Genomic DNA, 25,122 nt, shown 5'->3' on the forward strand with positions numbered 1-25,122 from the left:
ATAAATTCGTTGGTCCAGTGTTTTTTATTATGGGTTGGAATGTAGGAATATTAAGTTGAGGGATGAGAAGGATATGAGGGTGACAGAAATGAGAATACTGAAATGGATATTAGGCCAATATAAAATGTACCGTATTATAGTGGCTGCTGATATAAAAAGGGAAGATGAGAGAAAATATGTTGAAGCGGCTAGAACATACGCAAAAAGGAACGAGATGAGAATTAATTTTTCCTAGGGGACAGGAGTTGAAAGGAGTGATCAGATGGGATTTTGGTGAAGAACGATGGAAGTTTTCTTTGTGTGCATTTTGGGGTGGAGAAGACATTATATTTGATGACTGTTTTATATTATTAATAGTTTATGATCTTAATTAGATATTTATATGAATAAATTGGACTTTTACAATTGGAAGTTTATAGTTTGGACTTTTACAATGGTTATATGTATATATATATATATATATATATACCTGCAAATGGAAGCGAAGAAAATTATGGGGAAAGAAGGAGTGATTTAATGATGGAGGATATGCAGATAGATGTTAATTCATAGAGGCGAATATGACAATGCTAGTAGATCTAGCTAATAAGCATTGGCGAATAGGTTTATTTGGTTCTCCGTGTTGCGCTTTCACTAGATCGGGTCAAGCTGACACGCCTTTGGTGCGCGTCCCATCATAGTGTTGTTAAATCGCTCGATTTGAGCCCTATTTTTGAAAGCGGCTACTCAATATTTTAGCCATAAATATATTGCTCAAGCCTCAAGATTTGTCTTAGAGATGTCCGAACCCGTATATGACCAAATTTTTTTTAAGACTCGCGTAATATTTTTCCGGATAACTATAGTGAGTTGCCCCTTTTTTTAAACTGTCTCAATTCGGGTCGTTCAAACAACACTAACCACCCCCCCCCCCCCCCCCCCATAAAACTCAAAGAAATTAATAACTTTAAATTAAAAAATAAAATATATATGCCCTCCCCCAAACAATTCCCAATAAATTAGTAAAATGCCTTTGATTTGCCACTCATTGCAAAAAAATATGACTTGTATTCTTAATTAGGCCATTGTTATACGAAGATAACGAATTGGGAGTACCACTTGTAAATTAATAATTCGGGAAGAAAATATTTCCTTTTTTTTTGTTTTGTTTGGTTATATAATCTATTTTAAAAGGAAGACATGATCGAAATCGGTTGAGGAGAATATCAATGAGATATCAGTTTTTTAAAAAAAAAAAAAAAAAAAATTAAATATAAAAAATATAAAATTTTTATAATTCCATCTTGTTTGTGAAAAAGTTTTTGGATATTTATATATATAATAATATATATATAAATATAAAAGTTTGATTTGGGAAGACACCAATTATTTTTTTTATAAAACAAATCATTTCCAAATATATGACGACTTTTTGATTTTTTTTGATGATATTAAAAAAAATGAGATAAAAAGAAGAAGAAAAAGTAATTGTTATTCCATAAATTTCGTTTATTTTATGATCACTTACTTTTCTATAATTTGAAACGCCATAGGCGGGGGGGGGGGTGATCTCTCAATAAAAATAGATGTATAATATTAATTACTATAATTAGATGGTGCGTATAAGTCGCCATATGATTATAATATAAACCAATATCCTGGTATCCCTCCCACTCATAAAATGCGAGTGCTTTGGTGATCAGGCTGATTGGGTCAAAATTCTCTTAGAAACTTTTTTTTTGAGTCGAAAAATATTTGGTTATATTCTTCGTGACAAAGTTTTATATTATTCTTATCTTTATATACTTTTATTTCGATATTTTATTATTAATCATTTTATTGGAAAAAAAAAACATTTATCGAGATTGGAGAAAGATTTTCAATTTTTTTTTCTTCTCATTTATCAAGTATTTTTGGTTTAAGGGGAAGGGGGGGGGGGTTCTGGAAGCGAAGAAGGAAAATGGGATTTGTCATTGCTCTCTTCAAAAACGAATTAGTTGTAGGGTAGCGACCAAAAAATCAGAAAGTACTCAGTTTTCCAGAAGGAAAGGGGTGACGGGGGTTTTCAAGTGTTTGCTTCCAAATTCTCTCAAGAACACGTTTTGAAAAACAAAATTAATTTCGGTTATTTTTCGGGTGAATATATATTAAGGCCCAAAATATTTCAGGTTTTTAATAAAAAAAAACTAAAAGTTTTGAATAAAAATTATTAACCCCTAACCCTACCAAAAATTGGCTGGTGTATCTTTGGATAATGCCGGATATTTTGCAACTTTTTTGGGGTGTATTAACTCAAATCCTATATTTCCTTGATATTATTTCTGTAAAAATAATATTGTATCAAGATACAAATGGCTAACAAAAAAATAACTTATGTATGGCAAGTGATTTAAGTTTGGACGATTTTTTTATACATATCGAAAATCCCATATGAAAGTCAGGAACTTGCAAAATCACCTTATAGACCGGCTCAAATATCAGCCAGTTTGCTGCGTCACTCAACTCAATCAACTTTTCATTCTAGAGTGGTATTTTCAGAAAAGCACAAAAATCATATCGATTTTTGTTTTTGTTTTACTGCTGTTTTATTTTTTAAATATAAAATTTGTCGAAATTCAGGTGTTTTACTTTTATAATGATTCAGTGTTTAGAAGTAGAAGTTATATGTCAATTAGCATCTTATAATTGGTCTTATACCACAACGCGATTATGCTATTATCATAAGTTTTATTCCATTGATTTTTTTTTATAAATAAGTTATAATATGTTGTTGTTACTTATTACATTGCAACTATCACATTTATATAGCGTGCTAAGGCAATTTGCAATTTAAGAAAAAAAATTATTTAATATTTTAAAAATAAATGGCCAGTTTTAATTTAATTTTATTAATATTGTTATTATTATTTCTCTTTAAAAAAAAATAGTTTGAGAAATTAAAATTTAATTAAAATCTAATTAAGAGAAAACTTAGACTATAACTACATTACTATATTATATTTATGCTAAATGTGATGTGATAATGATGCTACTAAAAAGAGAAAATTGATAAATAAATATTTAAATTTCATTTTTTTTATATATATTTAAATTTGAAAGGCAAAATAAAAAAAATGTTTTCTTTTTTTAAACTTTTTTAGTACATAGAGAGAGCGTATGCCTAAACTAACATCATTGTAAAAAAAAATAAATAAAGTAAAATCTGTTGAAACACGTTGGTGTTGAAAATAGTTCAATGAACAAGACTCTTATACCAAGTTTCAGGCGTAGACCATTAGATATAGGGAATGCCCTCCAGGAGCTCATAACTCCTGCAGACAATCAGACTTTCTCCGTTGAATATCAAATTTTTTTAAAACTTTACATAAGAATTCCTCGTCACCTTTCCGTCACCTGAAAAGTCATTCCTCAAAAATTGCTTATTTATCTAATTGATTTACACCCCATCTGGACTACCAATCGTTTGGAATAATATCAAAGTTATAACTTGTAGAACTAAGAGCTTAGAAATCTCTATCGGCCTTCAATTAGGATGAGACATCGCAACACCTATAATTTGTTTTTACTCTACCTCTCATCAATTGTCACCTGACACATTAACTCAATAATATATACTCAGGATACCAATATCTCATCATTTCCCAAACCATCCCGCCTAACCCTGAAAGCCAGGGTAGCCCCCCTCCCCGACGGGATGTTAATCATCCTTTGAAATTAAAAAATTGCCTCTTCGTGTAGATTTTTTTTGCCATATTCGTTTCCATTAATTCTATTTTTCTAAGAGCTGAAAATTCAAAAAATCAATTAAATGCCGTTGATTTGTTCTGTCTGATAAGTGTCTACCATCAGTGATTCATTTAAACCTCGAGTTCTAAAAATGATTCAAAAACAGTAAGGAAAAAAAATTATGCCGGCGTTCCAATTCCAAAAGAGTTATCATCCACGGCTAAGAATATCCATAGCAATTTGCCATTCCAACTGTATTCCATAATCCATGGATAATTGATGAAAAGATTGTTAATACCTTATTTTATATTTTAAAAAAATATCTATATAGGTTTTTTTTTGTCTTTACTTTTTAATTGTTTCCATTAAAATGTCGTTAATATCCTTTTTTTTAAACAGTATACATGTAATTTTTTAAATGCTTTAATTAATATATATTATACTCTTTTTTTAAAACATTAAAATGAAATTACCAAATAAAAGAAAAAAACGATAATAGGAAGAAGAAAAAAAATGTAAGATAGACTTAAATATAATATAGGCCGACATTTGGTTAATGATAGCCGGAAATGGAATCGGTGGGTCGTTTTGGGTATTTGTCCTAGGGCGAGAGCCCTTATTGGGATCTTCAGTTCTCTTTTTATAAGATAAGCTTTTCCTCCATGTTTAGGCGACATTGGTCAATGATAGCCGGAAATGGAATCGGTGGGTCGTTTTGGGTATTTGTACTAGAGGGCGAGAACTCTTATTGGGATCTAAGCTTTTCCATGTTTTTTTTGTAAAGCTAAGTATATCTCAATTCCAAATTCACAAATATATTCCCTCGAGTTTCACTAATTTCGTAACCCGGGGCTACCTTTAGCCCTATTTATATTATGTAATAGAAAAAAAAAATTTTCTTTCTTTTTGTTTTTATCCTATTTTTTCGACATTTTTGCAATCGTTCTAAATTTTATTTAATACATAAAAAAAAATATGTAAAATTTTATAAATTATGACATTTGTTTCATTGTTAGTTAAATAACTTTGTAATTATTTTTTTTTACATTATTATCATTATTATTATTTTATTTTATTTTATTTAATTTATTTTTTTTTATTAAGATTTTTCTGAATATTATTTTCTTTTATTTCTTTTTTTTTTCTGGTTTTTCCTTATTTTCCCCATTAAAAAATACAAATTTTTTTATTTTAAAAAAAATTATAAAAATAAGAATTTAATGGAAATTAATAATATAATATTAATATATAAGTAAAGAGATCACGGAATTTATTAATTTTATTATAATATTATTCTTAGATTAAAAAATTTTTTGATCCTTTAGATGAAGATGAATTCAGAATCTAAAAGATTTCGTATCAAAAGAGGAATTCATGGAATAACAAAAAAAAAATCCTTTTCTCATTTGTAGGTAAAAGAAAAATTCTTATCATATTTTGGATTGTGTGTGGGGGAGGGGGGGGGGGTGACACAATTATACTTTGACAATTTTGAACATTACGTTGAATTATTATTTTTTTTTTAATTTAAGTATTTTTGTGAAATATCTAATATTTTGAATAACAGGTTTAACTGAGAGGTAACAGATCTAAACTGAGCGATAGTTCGGCTTTTATCTCCACCATGTGGTAAATTACTTTTAAATACTGATACCACCTTCCTCGAAGCAGTAAACTTAGGCAAGAGAGTGTAGGGTAAGGTTTAGAGAGATATGAGAATCAGGGTTTAGCTGACAATTTTTTTTTTAAAATGTGAGTCTCCTTAATAAAATACACAGGCCTGCTCAAATATTATATGAAAAAAAAATGCATTAAATCAAACCCGGCCCGGTGGTGGTAGACGATAACGGTTCGGGCCTGGCCAGGCAGGCAACGAGTTTGCACACTGATATATACCACATAGTTATATTAGGTGAACTACACATTTTTCTTTCCAGTTTAAATGGTGGAGGGGGGATGCACCCTTGGATGTTTTATCTTGTTTATATGTTAGTCAGTCATATGTGATATTTTTTTTAGGAATTAATCGGAGTCGAGACTATTTCCGGTTTGTCCACGAAAGTATAAGGCGCCTATGGGTTAGAAACTAATAACATAATTACTACAATATTATCTGCAAATAAGATGGAGTATAAAAAAAGAAGATGTTATTAATCCAGAGAAAAGATTATTATTATTACTCTTTTTTTTAACATGGATCCATTATTATTATTTTTTTTTCTCTTCTAATTATTTAATTAATGATCCCATTCCAAGGAAGATTAAGCAGTGACATGTTGCACATGTTTTTTTTTCTATTTAAAAAAAAACAAAACTTTTCTTTTAAAATTAATAAAAATTAGATTTTTTTTTTAAAGCTAGATATGCTGACTTGATTAATCACGAGTGCCGAAACTGCCAATTTTTTTACTCTGAGTAAACGTATTTTTTTGTTGTTGTAAAATTTGTAAATTTTTATATAAACCGCCAGTGACCAATATAACAATAATTTAATATCAAATTATAAATGGATATATCTAGTGTTGTTAGACGGTTCGATTTTAGCCGATCTTTAGAAACGGTCAACTCAATATTTTAGCCAGAAAAGTATTGTCCTGAGCCACGAAATTTTGTTAAAAGATGTTCAAACCTTTGTGTATCTTATGAGCAAAATCTTTAGGCTTTTCTTAATAATTTCCCTAATAAAATACTGAGTTAGCCGTTTCTACGAATCTTAACAACACTAGAGATACATGTGTCATTAAAATATATTTTTTATAAAAAAAAAATTTTAATGGACTTATTTACCCTGTTTTGCATTTTTTTTTGTGTAAAGAGGTAATGAAGAACCGGGGTTCGATGATTTACTTCTTTTTTTTAAAAAAAATCGTCTTTTGGAAAGTCCTATATATATATATGTTAGCGTTCAATGCGTTTTTTTCCCGATAATGTGTTATTTTTTTAAATATTTCTATCATGAATACCTACCCTAACCCTACTAATTTCAGACAATTTTGCCTTAAACCTTTGAACTTCTATTAAAATTTATATTCGTTTTGCTACAGATTTTTTTTTCTATAGAAATTATAATAACATAAAGATAGATATTCTAAACATGCTGGAATACCCGCTCAGGTTTTAATTTATTTTGTAGTCTTATGTCGAAGCTATCCAATGGTATAATTAGTTTTAACCCTCTAAAAAAATATAAATGAAATTTTATCTCCAAAAAGAGCCAAAACACCCTGCCAGATAGATCCGATCTTCCCCTAGCATGGATTTAAAAAATGGAATTCTTTCTTTCTTTCTTTCTTTCTTTCTTTCTTTCTTTCTTTCTTTCTTTCTTTCTTTCTTTCTTTCTTTCTTTCTTTCTTTCTTTCTTTCTTTCTTTCTTTCTTTCTTTCTTTCTTTCTTTCTTTCTTTCTTTCTTTCTTTCTTTCTTTCTTTCTTTCTTTCTTTCTTTCTTTCTTTCTTTCTTTCTTTCTTTCTTTCTTTCTTTCTTTCTTTCTTTCTTTCTTTCTTTCTTTCTTTCTTTCTTTCTTTCTTTCTTTCTTTCTTTCTTTCTTTCTTTCTTTCTTTCTTTCTTTCTTTCTTTCTTTCTTTCTTTCTTTCTTTCTTTCTTTCTTTCTTTCTTTCTTTCTTTCTTTCTTTCTTTCTTTCTTTCTTTCTTTCTTTTCTTTCTTTTCTTTCTTTTCTTTCTTTTTTTAAATTTAACAAAAACGCGTCCAAAAATGGATTTAAAGTTGAAAAATAACGCATTGCCGGAAAAAAACACATTGACGCTTACATATATACACCTATATATATATATATCAAAAGATAGAGAAATTTACTAATATACGAGCTCCAACAATGGAGTTATTCAAACCACAGTCACCGGGCTTCCTGAACCATTAGATTTTCTGCATTATAACGGACAGAAATTTTTATATTTTTTATTAACAGTTCAAACAACCCCAGTTTCTCGTGCCCCCATAAACACTATTTTTCTTATTAACGAGGAAGAACCGTTTTTTTTTAATTTAAAAGGATAAACAAACGTGATAAAATTTTGTAGCATTTAACCTCGTATTAAAATTATCCAATCATTTTATAACTCGTAAATAATTTGAAATGCCTCTAATAGGTAAAATGTACAAATTTTTTATTATAGCCATATATTCAATTGCAAGATTATACATATTTTTTTGCAAAATATTTTTTTAAATTCTAAGGATTAGTATTCCAAATGGCTAAAAATCATGATTTTTAGACAATTAAAATATCACCGGAACCTCCGAGATTCTGCTCTATAGATGACAAATATGTCTGACCCTCTTTTGACCAATTCTCTTAGGGAATAGTTAATATATTTTTTTTGACTTAAAATCCCTAAATCAAGGTTTTCATTCAGCACTAAACTAAGGGTTGTGGCGAGGGAAAAGCGAGCGACATTATTTTTTCTAATTGTTCATCATGTCGGGTGACTGTCCGCGAATAACTGCTGTAGATGTTTTTCACGACTCTAAGAATTGCTCACTGCAATGCAATATATTTGGGAACATTCGGGATTTTCGCTTAATAATTTTCATGTTTTTTTCATCGTGTTTTTTTTAAAAAAAAATAAAAAACATCCATAATCATCAATTTTTATATATAATTATTTGCAAACTCTTGGTTATATTAAATATAATAGCAATCAACCATTCCTTCGCGAAAAAAATTGGAATTAACATATTTGCCAATAATGTCAGAGTTGAATGGTCATTTGATTGATTTAATTTTTTTTTTATTTTTTTGGAAAATTCACTGGAAGAATTGGTGGGATTAATAAAAATAAGCTTTTAAATATTAATCTAACGAAATATAATATATAATAGAAGAAAAAAAATATTAATAAAATTAAATATATCCAATAAAATTCGGGAAATACTGATAAGAAGTTCAAACAAATTTTTTTTTGATTAAATCTAATGCAATTTTTTCCTTTTTTTTTGATGATAATATTTCTATACTAGTTTTTATGATGCAAATGTCGTTGTTAGGGATTAAAAAACCTGATTCATAATATTGAGATATATTGGCTCCACCAAAAAAAACTTAATGTTAACTTCTTTTTTTTTAAAATATATTTTATTTTTGTGACTTTATTTACTTAACGACGCAGTCACATAATAATGGATTATTGGATTAATTCGTAATAAATAATTCACTCCTATTTGCATTTTTTTTAAATATATAAAAAGAAAAGAAAAGAAAGAAAAGAAAAGAAAAGAGAAAGAAAAGAAAAGAAAAGAAAGAGAAAGAAAGAAAGAAAGAAAGAAAGAAAGAAAGAAAGAAAGAAAGAAAGAAAGAAAGAAAGAAAGAAAGAAAGAAAGAAAGAAAGAAAGAAAGAAAGAAAGAAAAGAAAAGAAAAGAAAAGAAAAGAAAAGAAAAGAAACAGAAAAGAAAAGAAAGAAAAGAAAAGAGTAAAGAAAGAAAGAAAGAAAGAAAGAGGGAAGGAAGGAAATATACCATTTTTTAAATCCATGCTAGGAGAAGATCGGATCTATTCTGGCAGGGTGTTTTGGCTCTTTTTGAGATAAAATTTTAATTATATTTTTTTTCAGAGTCATTGGATAGCCTCAACATAAGACAGGTCTAAGTAAAAATGCTGTGCTTTTCACTATTTACCGGTGACCCTGGCACAACTTTAATCTGTCCTTTCCGAATATTCGAGACTAATTTATCTAGTCTGCCCCACATTACATATTTCCAATTCTTCTTTTGTTTGCCATTTTACCCCTCGCCGTTTAGCCCTGAGAGTAGTGAGTTAGCTTATAATAGCTGTACAAATCTTTCTAGATAAGTTAGAAACAATGGACCAAGTTTAAATCCGCAAGCCTAGTTATTGGGTAATATGGCCATATAAATTTCGTAAAAATAAAAAAAAATTCCTATAAAGAAAAGTTGTTTTGAAAAGGTACTGTTAAAAAAAATTGTTTTCATCAATATTTTTTCGAATAAGAAGCTCCCGTTACTTAGTAAACATATGGTAGATGATATGTATAGGAATACATCTTTTGACCATAATTGAAACAATTTGCCATAAAGATGAACCACCTGGCAGTTAGCCCCGCTCTCCGCTATGCAGCATCTTGGGAAGTCGTAAAATTTAATGGTAAATACCGCTTTAAAAACCCTGAGCATAGTATAACTTCCAATGGATCCCCAGAATTCCGAAAAATAATCAAAAATTTTCTTACTCTTATTCTGTGACTTTTTTAAATTTATCTCTTTTAAAAAATGTTAAAAAAAAAACTCCTTAAGGAATTTTATCATGATAAATATAATTTTCTAAAGGAAGTTTAGCTAGGAAGATTGGGAAATGTCGTGGGACAAGATATAATGGGAAATTGCCTATTTATCTAATTGATCTAATTAGCATTTTAAAAAAAATGATATTATAATTATGGTAATTTTTGTTAATATATATATTATTTTTTAGCTTCATTTCGGTTAAAATAATTTTGAATGTTTATTTTTTTTTGGGGGGGGGGGGATAATGTAGATATAACATCTCCAAATTTTTGACAAACCTCACAACGGCTAAGGGGGGGGGGATTATGAGAACAGTAACCGAAGACTATTATAGCGTTCCCGTTTATTTTCCTAAGTGAGGGAATAACTTTCTGCTAACTTCCCTCCTACGAATTTTTATTAGAAGTCTATAGATCTGTTTTTTTTGGCTGGAGTTTTTATATTATATTTCTTATCTATTAATTGTTTGTTTTTTTATATCTCATATGATAAATATTATTTATTCTTTCAATTTATAATGACATATTGTTATTGTATTCCATTCCATTTTTTTTTAGGAAGATAGGATATGGAAGGGGGGGGGGAGATAAGCTTCAGTGCAGCTGGAATCACTTGCTCTTAAAATTATGTTAAAACTTGCAAAATTTTTTCCACGAGGGAGAATTATAAAAATAAGTTCTCGTTTTGAATATGAATGAACAAAAACCGAAAAAATATAAATTCTTTTTAAGAGGTCAATTTACTTTTTAAAACCCCAATTTAAATTCATATTTTTTAAATATGAATTTTTAAAAGTTATCATTTTGCCGGGATAATTATTTTAAAATATTATAATAATAATAATAATATAATATAGTATATTTTATAATACATTATATTATGTACATATATTTAATATAAGTACGACATTACTGTAATCCCTTCATTAAGATATTTTTTAATTGATTTTCTTATTTATGTACGCGAATCGATAAAAAAAAATAAAAATATTTATCAATTTGCCATTTTAATTGATATAATTGAAGATATAAATTTATATTTGTTTTATATTATATTTATAAAAAAAAATTTATTTAAGTGGAAATTAGGTTAATTTTTTGGCACTTTCAAAATATCGCGTACGCTTAATTTCCATCAGAGACATGAGGATAATCCTTAAATCGATAATGGAGCGAACAATTTGCAAGATGCAGCCCAAATAAATTATTCGAAAAATAAAGAAAATTTTTACAAAATTTCCGGACGGTCCGAACCGTAAAATATTCGAATATAAATATCCGGGCTTGGGTTAATTTTTAACAAAAATCTCGGATATCAATATGACATAATCTCCCTATCCCGATTACTAAAATATAAACACCGCCCTCCATCCTCCACCCTCCCAGCTGACATTTCAACCTGTTACCAAATAATCTGACCTTTCTTATAACTCCCAACTCGACTTATAATATAAAATTCAGAAATCTCACAAACGGTACTTACATTATGTTTTTACGTGTGTCCGAAATTAAATTTAAACAACCGACATCAATGTTTTAATAAGTCTTCCCATTAACGCCGACGTCACTGATTTATAACGGCCCGGTCCGGATTTTTAAAAATAAAATTATTCAGCCCCACCCGGTTTTTGTATTTTTAGGCCCGACCGGGATTTATTTAATAGCTAATGAATAGCGATAAAATTCGTCACTGCCCGCGTGTACCCTGGCCGGGCCTGCAGGTTTTCCGTCGATAATAGATGAATGCCGATAAATAAAAAAAAATAGAAGGTCCAATCAATCAATAATTTCTTCGTTTCTTTAACGTATACATAAACTCTTAAATTTTTTTATATCTAAAACTTTTCATAATATATATATATATACATATATATAATGTATATCGTATAATCACATATCAATCATAATTAGTTTTTTTTAAACGATTAAATATTTCTTTTTTTCGAGAGAGTTATAAAAAATACGATTTAGGACATGAAACGAAAAAAAGTAATAAAAAACACAAATCGCCTTTTTGGTAGTTTTTTTTGTTTTTTTCTCTTCTTCCAAAAAAACAAACTGTGATCATGAATAAATCAAAATCAAATTTTTTTCCAAGTATGTTTGAGATAAAAAAAAAAATTATGGAATTTTGGAAAGAAAAAAATATGCCAGGGCAAAAATGAAAATAATAAGATTTTTTTAAAATTTATAAAATATTTATTTTAATCGATTTAAATTTTGATAAAATATTTCCGATCTTAAGTTTTATTTTTATAATAATAATTATATATATATATATAATCTTATTTGAATTGTGAAATAAAATTAAAATATAAATTACAGCTTTTTTTAAATTCAAAACGGGGTTTCTTTCTTTCTTTCTTTCTCATCAACTTGTTAAAATATTGTTATTAATTCTAACTTAAATAATTTATAACTGAATCAAATATAAAAAAGCAATTTGTAAAAAATGCAAGAATTGATTACGTTTTGTTATATTTTTTTTCCCATAACCACTTTTTTAAAAAAAAATATATATATGTATAATTAAATATGTTTATTTTTTTTTATTTGAATATTTTGAATTATCGTTATTACAATTATATAAGATTTTTACATTTGCACCATTATTTTTAAATTATTGTTGTATAATGGTGACATATTAAATTTGGGCAGAAGGGGAGATGTATAAGATATAAAGTGACCTACCCTACTATTTCAAAAATTTGGATATTAATTATATTTTTGAATATATATATATTATCGTGCAAAATATATCTTTTGTAATCTTATTGTTATTACAATGAGTATATTGATATAGTAATTAAAGTTCTGCAAAAGTCGGCCCGGCAGCCGGGTTCGGGCCTATTTTTTTAAAAAATAAAGCGGATTCGGGTTCGGTCGGGCCTAATATTTTTTTAAAAAATTCGGACTGGGTGGGTCGGGCTTTGAATTTTTTTAAAAAATATATCTATATCAATTTTTTTATGTCGAATTTTTAATGTAAAATAAAAAATAAAAAATATTTGCTTTTATTTATAGAAACTAGACGCGATCATAACTAATGTATCTTGTATATTTTGAGTAATCATAAAAAATTAATTTCTATATTTAAATAATTTCGGGCAGGGCAGGGCCGGTTATTTTAAATATTTTGGGTTCGGGTCGGATTTGAAAAATTAGGTCCGATGAGACTGCCTTTTCTCGCGCCTAGTTGGATTCAATCTTCTTAGTATTTTTTCTTTGCCACTTGAAGATTTATTTATTATTAATAATCAGGAGAATCTATCCAATTAAATAATCCGTCAAATAAGTGACGCGTGTCTATTGAGCAAACCAAATAAGTTGCTTTTGGGTTTCCAAGTTATCACGTGACTCGTAAAACGTATGGAATTAATAGAATTACTAAACCGATATTCCTAATTTAATTTGGGCTTAAAGACCCGATCAATTTACTCCTCATATTTTGTGCCACGAGGAATGTAAATATATTACCTTATCGTACATGCCATGCTTCGAATAGCGGTCACTCACATAAATCAAAATAACTTTTGTCTTTCTCGGAAGCATTGTAGTGCGCACAAATCGAATATTTCAATTTCAACGCTGCGTTTCGAAACGCAAATAATGCATTTTAAGTGCATTCGATTTGAGTACGTTTGCGTTTTGTATTTTAAATTATAGATATACGTTTTAAAACACTCCGTTGAAACGTTCAATTTGTAAGCACTATTAGCCACTTTTATTGATTATGTCGGAAATGTACTTCAAACATATGCATAAAACCTACTTCCTGATTTTTTATGAAATTTTGCGACGAAATTTTGAACTTAATATAAAGTAACATAAAATCTTCCGTAATCATTGCATTTATTTTATTCTTTGTTTTTTTTTCTTCTAGATGTAATATTTTTTTAAAAAAAATTTTTTATTTTACAAGTTTTGGGGGGTTCAGAGACCATTACTATATTTAAAAAAAAATATTTCAAACCCCATCACTTAGATTCGTTAATGAACAAAGAAAGAAAGAAAGAAAGAAAGAAAGAAAGAAAGAAAGAAAGAAAGCATTGAAAATTAAAATTAAGAATTCACATTCAATCTTATTTTAAAATACAAAAATAGAGGATAAAAAAAATAATATTTACATAACATAAACAGAAATGATGTATATTTCGAAGGTTAAATCATATGTTAGAGGCTTTTGTGTTATTTTTCCGGAATCGTTGTTATTTTTCCAACTTAAAATCATTTTTTGAGCGCCTTTTTCTAAAATTTAAAAAATATTAATTTTTGTTGGAAACGTATTTCAGCATGTTTAGAATGCCTGTCTTATGAATCGTAGATAAGTTTTACCTTTTAACATTTTTGAGTCATTCTATAATTTATTATGGAAAAACCTATATAAAAAACTAATATAAATCATATTAAGTTCAAAAAGAACATGGTCTAAATTATCCGAAATTCATAAGGGTAAGAGAAGAGAAGAGAAGAGAAGAGAAGTTATTCCAAACGTGATAGAGAATCCATTTCCGGTTAAAATCAAATTTTTTTAAAAAAATAAAACGCGCGCTCATAAAAAATGATTTAAAGTCTAAAAAATTTACCCACAAAACCGGGCCCGTACCCTGCCTCAACGCGCTTCGGGTCGGGTTCGGCCCTTTTTTAAAAAAAGGTTAGGGCTGGGGTTGGATCGGACCTTAGAAATTTTTTTTAAAATTATATTTTAAATTTATCAATCTTTATGTTGAATTTTTTTATGTAAAATAAAAAAATATTTGCTTTTATTTATAGTTAACTAGACGCCATATAACGTACATCGTATATTTTGAGTTATTTGTAAAAATTAATTTCTATATAATAAATTCGGGTCGGGCCGGGCCGGTAACTTTAAAAAAATAATTTCGGGTTCGGGTCGGGCCGGAAAAACTTTTATAAAAATATTTCGGGCCGGGTCGAGCTTAAAAAAATTAGGCCCGATGCAGATCGCTAATATATCCCATAATAGGATTACAAAATATTTTGTCGGGCTTTCTCAAGAAAAAAAAAAAACCTTTATATAATATAAAATTTTTAAAAAAAATAAAAATAATATAAGAAATTTTAATTAAAAAATTATTTTTTTTAAAAAATTTTATTTTTTCAATATATATATTTTATTTTATTTGAAATTAAATTCTAATCAAAAATCAATATAAATCCACACATTTTCAGGAATCAATAATCTTTCAAGATTGTACGTTTCCTATATTTAAGAATAAATAAAACTTGTATTATATATATACATATAATATATATGTAGTATAAGTCCGGGGTTATTTGGCAAGTGTTTTGCTCTCTTGCCATAAAATTTTATTTTTAATTTTTATAAAGATTAAAACTAATCGTATACTTTATATTATTCCGTATACACTCATAAGCAGGGATGCGAACCCGGCAAAATTTTTTCCCGGGTTCGGTTCGGGTTCGGTTCGGGTTCGGTTCATGGAAATATTTTTGAACCCGGGTTTAGTTCCGGGTTCAGCTCGGTTTTAAGAATTTTTGAATTGATAAAAAAATATCATAATTAAAAATCTAGACATAAATTTGGTATAAAAAATTAATTTTTTTATTTTATTTATAAGTAAAATGTAGTCAAAAATACAAAGCATAGTCATGTATAGATTTAAAAATTTTTATTAAGACGTATTTCTTTAAATTAACAATATCCAATATAATAATTTTTACTTTGACTTGATCACTTTCATTTTCATCTAATTAATAATCTTTGAGAATAAGTTAAAAAATTGATAATAAATAGCGTAAATGAATTTAATTGGTTTAAAATTTATTAACAATCCAATAGGAATTCTTTAAGAATAAATTTTTAAAAAAATTTAAAAATGGAGCAAATGAATTTAGTTGTTTAAAATTTATTAACACTTCACTTAATTGGAAATTTGAAAATTTTATGAAATGTCATGTAAATTATTAATATTTATAATTCAAAATTTTACAAATATCTTATATTAATTTAAACAAACCCGGTTGAACCCGGGTTCAAATAAAATTCCCGGGTTCGGTTCGGGTTTTTGAAATTTTATAAACGGGGGTTAGGTTTGGTTCGAACCCCTGCTCATAAGAAACTAGTAAGGTAATTAAAACTCAATCCCATGATCATATTTAATTACTTAGATCATGAGCCATTTTGCCAATTAAATTGCTAAAAAAAGGTTTAAATCATCTGATCATATTTCCTTTAGCCAAACCAGCTGCAAAGTTGGGGAGGGAAAGGGAGGGTGGATAGTGTGTTCATTAGATTACAAAATTTAAAAAAGAAACGGAAGTTTCCTAGATTTTATACTATGGCCGCTATTTTGGATTTAATTAAAAAGCCATACTTTTTACTATTTACCAATAACCCGGGGTAAGATGGCACGCCCTTCGGGGGAGGGTAAAATTTTCAAATAACATATCTTTAACAGATAAAAACTTTAATACATAATTAAAAAATTAGTCCACTATGATCTTCGGGCCTTCTAATTTCAGTTGAGATGATGGGATAGGGTGTAGCTTTGGTTAAATATTTGACTCAACCTTATTGTACGGGTTCTGTTGGGTCCGGGCTGGACAAATTCTACAAAATAACATAGCTGACACGTGACCGGACAAGAATAATTAACGGACCCAGGCAAAATTAATTTAACAATTTTCTTTCCTCTTTTTTTTGTCTAGTGGGATTATAGTCTTGACGTAAGCCGTAATCCAGTGAAAATATTACCCTCCCCCCCCCTCCAAAAAAAAGAAGAAACCCAAAGTTAATTTTGTGGGGTCATTGACCTGGAAAATTCTCGCTTCACATATCTTACCATTTTACCCCTCGCCGTTTAGCCCCATAGGGAGTTTCCCAACAACTATTCTGGATAAACCAGAAACCCCGAACTTCTTTTAAATGCGCAAGTTACCAACTAATAAATGATGTATTACATATGGTACAAAGAAATACATTTTTTTTGACCAAATTTGAAACAATTAGCTTTAAAGATTAAGAAAAAAAAATTATGGACCACCTAGCCCCGGTCTGTTTTCCACCCATAAAATGATAATTAAAGGGATCTCACTCACCTCTCCTTACTTTTTACATTTTAAAATAGTATTCGCCGCTTACCTTTTTAATAATAAATTTTTTTCCAACTTTTATAAAAATTATTTAATTTAAAAAAAAAATATTGATTTTAAAATAAAACAAATATTTTTGGATATTAAAATTAAAAAATTTTGGTTTTTTTTTTGAAATTGATTATTTTTGATATTTTTAGATATTTATTTTTATATCTATAATAAATATAAATATAAATATAATACAAATCAGGAAATGATATTTTTTTTTCTTCTAATTATTTATCAATTTAATTCCAAATTAAAAGCCCACTCTTTAAAAGGGGAAAAGGAAGTTAGAATTAATTAAAATCAGAATTGATTTTCCCATTTATCACACATTGTATTTTTATTTTTGAAAAATTTGGGAATTTTTTCCTTGTGGATATAGATTTATTAATAGGAAGAAACTTCCTTTGTCGTTATTTTATAAACTTTGAGAATATAAGTTTGTTTATATTTTAAAAAAAATAATTTCAAATTAGCTTAAGTTTTATTCAAGTTTAAGCCGAACAAATATTACTCAAAGGTCTCAAGAATTAGTAAAGTCTAATCTCTCTCTTCCTTTCATTTGGAGAAATATCTAGGGCTCAGGTAATGTTTTGGACACTTTTTTAAAAAATTAAATTGAGATTTTTTTTAGCAACTCTAATTTTAAGTCAGTTGTCTTCGAAATAGGATTCAAAAATGATTGTATTGTTCTTATTATTTTTTTTTCATGTTGATTAATTGGATTACATCAATAGAATTTAAAAAAAACAATAACACTTTGGGGAATGGGGATTTTAAATCTCTTCCCCCCCCCCATGCTCTTTATAAATTCGTAAACATTACTAAAATCATTTAGAAGCACTAAAGATATTTGCTAGGACAACCTCTACCTCCGAGAATCAGACTTTACAAACTTTGAGCTTATTTTGAGATAGCTTCTTTTTTTTTTGCTAAATAGGAAATGAATTGGAGATTGGGGTAAACCGGACCGAGGGCCCAAACCGGGGCTTAAAAAATTTATGATCGGACATGACGCAAAAGTTTTAAAAATGTTTTAAAAACCGTAGGAAAAATTTATGTTTGTTTTCATTCACAAAAAAAAATTATTAACCGTGCAGCTGATTCAAAAATATATTTCTCGGGCCGGGCCTGAAAATATTTTTTAAAAAATTGACAGGTGTCGGTCTTTAATAGAACTATTTGAGTGTAAACCATTTTCTGAGTCGGCTTATTTAATTGGTATCAAGGTTCTGCCTCGATTTTAGAAACATAACAAAATGACGTAACTCTCAACCAGCTGATCTATTAATTTTTATTTTTATTACGGCGTCTTTTAGTAAAATTATACATTCCCCAATCATATTTTCTGAACATCCTCATATTACAAAAATTGTATAAAGTTTTAATAAGGATATCTTATTACATCCTTTCTTTAATTACGAAAATGTCCATCAAATAAAACTGTCATAAAGAAATAAGGAAGTACACGAGAGGCTAGAATTCAAAAATTCGGTCCCACGAGAGTGACATATAGTAATTATCATTTAATAACGAGCTCTTTCTCTTTCTTTTTTTCGATGTCATATTCAATTAAATTCCAATGTTTCGTATACCATAATTGAAAATAAAATAATTATAATATAATATATTATGTGTTTCATTCATGGCAAGCAGAGGGGAACACTTTAATTAATTTAGATATTTGTGTTTAAATTCGTTATTAAATTTATGTAGAACTTACGGAAGATGTGATAGTCGTCCTGCAGAATTATAGTGGCTCCTAGAATTCTATTAAATTTATCCCTGGGTTGCTAAATAGCTCGATTTGAACCCGATCTTAAGGCTAACTCTATAATTTATCCAGATAAATGTCGCGCAAGTCCGAAGATATATTTTGCTGATAGGTGCCCGTAAAGGTTTGGACATCTCAGCGAAATCTCGAGACCCAGACAGAATTTTACTAAAATATTGAGTTACCCATTTACAACACGACCTCTACCAAACTCTGGCTGTAGCATTTTCTATAAAGTCATTCCATTTTAACGATTCTGTCCCTCCCAGCAGCCTAAAACGAACCACCTTTAATTTCTAACAGGAGTATAATTCTAGAAAATTATAGCATATACGATCATTAATTTTTCTAAAAGATAAAATATATACTGCACTATACGTATCTTGGCATATTTTTTAATCTATAAGCTACCGTCAAATGTGCTTAATTCCTGGGAATGCGTTATTTTTTCAACTTTAAAAAAGGGTCTGGTTTTGGGGTCCGGGTTCAGGGAACATATGTTTTATTCAATTGCACAATCACAATATCTTGTAAAATATTATCCTTGAGATTTCCACATAAATTGGACGATATATATTTCAAAGATGAACAATCCACCCTTCTTACACTTACCTAAAAATAGATAGTTACCTTTATTTAACATAAATTATTGCACTCGTGTGGCCGATACAGCCATGACGATTCTAGACAAGATTATATATATAATTCTGGATCTATTGAAAAATTTTATTCCCAGATTTTTAAACTATTCGTATCCTTATTTACTCTTTTAATTTCTGAGAACTTTTCTATTAAAGTTGTAACAGGCATTGTTTTGATCCTCCTTTCTATCTGGTGATAATTTGATTTTTTTTTCTCTATCTAAAAGTAAAATTTTAAGATCATCGATGTTGCTATCGTTGTCATTATCATCACTACAACCAGTTGGTATTATTGTCGTAGCCTTCAATATATCGTAAATAATGGAGTTTTGCTTATGCCATAAATCCTTAAGATGGTCTTTAGCCATTTGTTTTTTGCTCAATACTCAATAAAACTTGATATCGAGTATCTAAATATATAGAAGCGTATACACCACTATTGCAAATATTATTGCTTTCGAATTTTCATGTTTTCTAATATTTCGTATTTAAAAAAAAGGACTAGTTAATTTTTCTAAATCTAATCGGCATCTAATCCATATGCCATAAAAATCAGATAAACATAATCGTTCTGATTGTAATCTTAATTTTGCTATTTTTAGAGGAACTAATACACTAGTAAGGTCCTTTACTTGGCACCAATCATCTTCTCACTAAAATGACTTCACATGCTCCTATAATAAAATCATTACAGAAATCTTTCAAACTTAATAATCGTTTTTAGCAACATATAAATTGAGGACCAACGTGTTGTGCAATCTACTTTTGCCACTGACCTTTTCATTGATTATAATATTCTAACGATTCTGAGAAGTTCTTAAATATTTTGCAACATCCCCTGCTTTATCAATGATTGTTTTAAGGTGATCATTTTTTAGGTAATCATTAATATAGCCAATTGTAGAGTATGATGGGCTGCACATCTGATGCAATATATATTTAAGGGGATATCTATCAATAAATTTACACAATAAAATACTATTACCTACACTAGAAAATAATTTATGATATCAAATCTCTAAATAAAATGTAAGTCCAGGAGGAAAGTCGAAAGAAAAAGGCCAAAAAAAATAATAATTAAATGATTTCACGGAAAAAAAAGTTAAATAAATTTTTAAATTTTTTATACGACACCTCTTGAAGCAGAAGGAAGAAGGGGGGGGGGGTAAATAGAGATTTAGATCTTCCGCGAACAAATTTAAATTTCTTTTCGAATTAACAAAAATTAAATAAAAAATATATTATAAATAAAATATATATAAAAAAATTCAAAACAATATAAGATTTTTATTATTTTTTTCCATCGTTTTAAATATTCAAATCTTATCATATTAAACTAATTAAAATAGATTCCCTGATGGTAATTAGACCCCTTTTAAGATACGCATTTTAGGATAATACAATTATCTTTTGATGATAAAAATTTCATAAACGTCTCTCTAAGGAAGATGATTTTTTCCGAATGATCAAATTTCATCAGACAAGGATTCATCGGGAATAATATATTTAAAAAAAAAAAATATTTTTTTTCTTTTTAAATATTTTTGAAATATCTTTTTCTAGCCTTTATTTAATAAACATTAAAATTTAATTCAAATTTTTTCAAATTTTTTTCTCTTCGCGAGAGCTCTGGAAATACCAGTTGGGAATTTTATGAAATATTTTTGCCGACTTCCTCCTGGTCTAGGTTAATTTTACCCATTTTTAGCCTATTTTGGAGCGGTAAAAAAAGGGGGTGGGGGGGGGGGTTAACTAAAAATCTAATATTTAGGCTCGAAACTCTATCTCTTCAGCCCTCAGTGCCCCCTTTTTGTTTATTGATAATATAGCTTAACTTCGAAGAAGAAAAAAAAAGCATAGATAAATTAATTCGCGTCTCGAATGAATAGCGGATTTTTTTATTCGGCTCCTTACCTGCTGAGTAAATTTAGCCAGCTTGAATTATTCCAATCTTTAGCCATTGATTCCTTGATCAATCATATATAAGTTTAGCTCTTGGAAAAGGAAAAGAGTTTTCCATTAAGATGCTAAATAATCTTTGATCTATTTTTTTTAAAAAAATCATTATCATAAATAAACCAAAAAAATAAAGACTTATCGATTTAATATCCAACAAAAAATACAAAAAAATATACATTAACGCAATACGTTTTTTTTAAAAATCTTATTAATCGAATTAGGCATCATAGTAGATTAAAATCATTCCAAATTTCATTTTTAATTAGTATCATAGGTTTATTATAATATATTCCTTTTTAGGAAATAAGGTAATTTTTTTTAAGAAAATTATCTAGTTAAAAAATAATATTAATATTTTATTATTTATTAATATTAAAATTTTTAAACGAGAAAACCTATTCCCAATAAATGTCACTTTTACTGTGCATGAGATGCATATGAAAATGCATATGGAAATGTAAAGCTAACTTTCGCGTGATTTTATTATATAAAAAATATATTTTTATTAAATAATTTATCCATAAAGAAGGCACATCATAATATTTTATTTTTATAAGTGATAATTTTATCAATATTTATAATGCAAATTTTTTTTTTTATCACGTATTTTTTCTTTTATTTCTATAAAAAATAAATGTTTTTTTTTGTAAGATGTAAAAAGAATGATCACCAACATTACCAGCTTGCCGTCTAATTCCTTCTTGGATGTGAACCATATCCAAAACTATTCCAATTTTAAGGATCATACGTCGCACGATATTTCCCAATCTCGTTTCGATGGCAACTCGAAATATGACGGACACGTGTATATTTTAAACGCTTTTGACCATTTGAGTTTTCGGTCCTTCGAGTCCGTTCACTACAACAGATCGTTCCACAAGAGGAATTCGGAGAGGAACGGCGTTGAGATCGAGGAACAAAACACGAACCTGATGTTAAACGTGCAGACCCTGGTTTCGGGCATTGTTCCCTTTATTTTCAGTCTAATCGTGTTAATCGGGGTCGTAGGCAACTGTCTCGTCATCTTCGTCGTCCTGTCCAATAGAAGGATGCAATCAGTTACCAACATCCTGATCTTAAACCTGGCAGTTGCGGATCTGTCTTTTATAGTCGTTTGCGTGCCGTTCACGGCTATGATATACGCACTGTTTAGCTGGCCATTTGGAACGTTAGCGTGCAAGATGTATCAATATATGATCCACGTGTGTGCCTACGCTAGCGTTTATATACTGGTCCTTATGTCGTTGGATCGCTTTCTTGCTGTCGTGTATCCGATCAAATCCATGTCGATCCGCAACCCTAGCAACGCCTGGAAGTGCGCACTAATCACGTGGGCCTGCGTTCTCGTAATAAATAGCCCTATTCTGCATCTGTATCAGTCTATCTCCTATGTGGACGCCGAAAGCCCAGACCCCTCTAAGTACCTTGCTAACGCCACAGAAGCCGGAATCAAGCAAAAGTACAAGTATGTATGCGCGATCGCTATCAATGGGCAGGAGTTCGTAAAAGGGGCGCGAATCCTTTACGGACTCTTTTTTGCGTTGGCCTATGTGGCGCCTCTTGCGGTTGTCATTCTGCTCTACTTTTACTTGCTCAGACGCTTGTGGACCAAAAATGAAGTAAACACGCCTCGCTATTCTGCCGTCCCCGCTACAAGAGCTTCTCAGCTTCTTCACACCTTAGACACGCGGGAAGAATCCGATGATGACGCTTTCGACAATGACAATAATATTATTACTAATCGATGTGGTGATGGTGGCGTTAACAAGCAGAACTCTGCAGCCACCAAAAAAACTTACATACTTTGCAAGAACGGGAAACTCAAAGAACGCCGTTATGAATTCAGTAGGAATACTCTTTCGAAACAGCGACTCTATGAATACTTTAACCGTTCTAATAAGCCTAAACGCAGCCAAACAATTAAGGATAAAGTTAAACACGACTCTCTCTATCGAATTCGTAGAGATAAGAATGTGAGACTGAGTTGCACCGGTAGCCCAACTCACGATGCCATCTCTCACAAATTGAAGGACAAAAAGATAAGCCAGACCCTCAAGTCTAAACGGAAGGTGACCAGAATGGTGACCATAGTGGTTTTCATTTTCGCGCTCTCTTGGCTCCCGAATAACATCATCTTCTTGATCATACATTTCGGCTCCTACCCAGAGACCATCGTCTTTGTGGCTTTGCAGATATCTGCTCAATGCTTAGCTTACATGAATTCCTGCATGAACCCCATCCTCTACGCCTTTTTATCGGATAATTTTCGCAAAGGTTTCTGCCGTATCTTGAATAAAATGAAATTCTGGAACCGGTTCGCCAAAAAATTTACCAGTACCTGCGACAAAAGTTTTCTCTTGAGGAGTCTCTCTGGCCGATCCAAAGTTCCCGATAAGAATGGTTCCGATGACCAAAAAGCGATTAAAAAAATTTATCGTCGCAAAGTAGATTTAGTAGATCCAAGTTGCCTGGAAACCAATTGCATCGATTACGGCAACCTCGTCAAAATGAATGACCACCAACTGATCGGAAATACCGCCACCCAAATTTTTGATCGAAATAATTTTAATAGTAGTCACGCAACCGAGAAGATGCCCTCATCCGGAAATGATGAACAGGATATGATAGAAGAGGAGGAATACCTGACGATTGCTAATGACAAAAGAGACAACGGCAACAAAATAGTCGTGGATATAGAGGAAGCCTCTCTGCCCATGACCAATGACAACAACGAGATTGGTCACGAAATCATTGTCGATATCATGAACCATTACAAAAACATAAATGTCATTCACGTATGATCAAAAAACAACCTCCCCATCCAATGCTTCAAGATAATTATTACTTGGAAGATGAGACGGAAGAGTGACGCGTGCCCTTCAAATATCCCTATTATGATTTGACGTTTAAATAGTTACATTAACCAAAGAAAAAATACGCGCCAAAATATCAAAAAAAATTCATTTTTCTAAATCATTTTATTTTGTATACGATATCTTTTTTTTTAAAAAAAATATAATCATAATAAAAATATTAGGCAAATTGTTTTTTAAAATTTAATAAAAAAAAAAATCATCAACATATTATTTGTTGAATGATTTAAGCTAGAAATAAAATCAGCAATATTTAGGGGGGGGGCATAAAATTATCACGTGATGTGGTATACCGAATTAGGGTATCGGGCACTTCTTCTATAATTCCTAAAGCCAATGTCCAAAATTTACTCACTTCCGGCTAAAAAAAATTAGAAATAAAAGGAGAAATCCAAGCTACACCAATAAAAACTTGAATTCCCTTATTCCGTCTCCCTGTTCTAACCAAGAATCTTCCCTTTTATTTCAATGTCCATAACTTGTACCCCATCCCGTGATTAAAGTGCCTGTGGGGTGAGGGCAGATCAGAAAATTTCAAAAACTAATTTTATTAAACTCGAATATGGATTTCTTGATAAAAAAAAAGTAAATAGTATCATTTATATACAAGATTCAGTTATATACGATTTATTTTTTGGCAATCATGATGACATTTATATTGTACAATTTATAATTTGTTATTTTAAGGTAAATTGCATATTTTTCACCCCCTCAAAAAAAAAAAGGTTTTAAAGATTAGAAAAATTAATATTCCGATCTTAGGAATCCAATCGAAATATAATATTTGG

General features: G+C 29.4%; 1 protein-coding gene across 1 annotated transcript; it reads left to right on the forward strand.

The window, feature by feature from the left end:
- The first annotated feature begins 4,810 nt into the window (after positions 1-4,810).
- Positions 4,811-24,501, forward strand: LOC135927264 (octopamine receptor-like). The gene is made up of 2 exons (XM_065463218.1): positions 4,811-5,117; positions 22,113-24,501. Exon 2 carries the CDS (start codon positions 22,124-22,126, stop codon positions 24,260-24,262), a length of 2,139 nt encoding a protein of 712 aa, XP_065319290.1. The 5' UTR covers positions 4,811-5,117; positions 22,113-22,123; the 3' UTR covers positions 24,263-24,501.
- Positions 24,502-25,122: the final 621 nt, after the last annotated feature.

The sequence above is a fragment of the Gordionus sp. m RMFG-2023 genome, chromosome 3, assembly GCF_954871325.1.
Source record: "Gordionus sp. m RMFG-2023 chromosome 3, tfGorSpeb1-WG-v2, whole genome shotgun sequence".
NCBI classification, from domain to species: domain Eukaryota; kingdom Metazoa; phylum Nematomorpha; class Gordioida; order Chordodea; family Parachordodidae; genus Gordionus; species Gordionus sp. m RMFG-2023.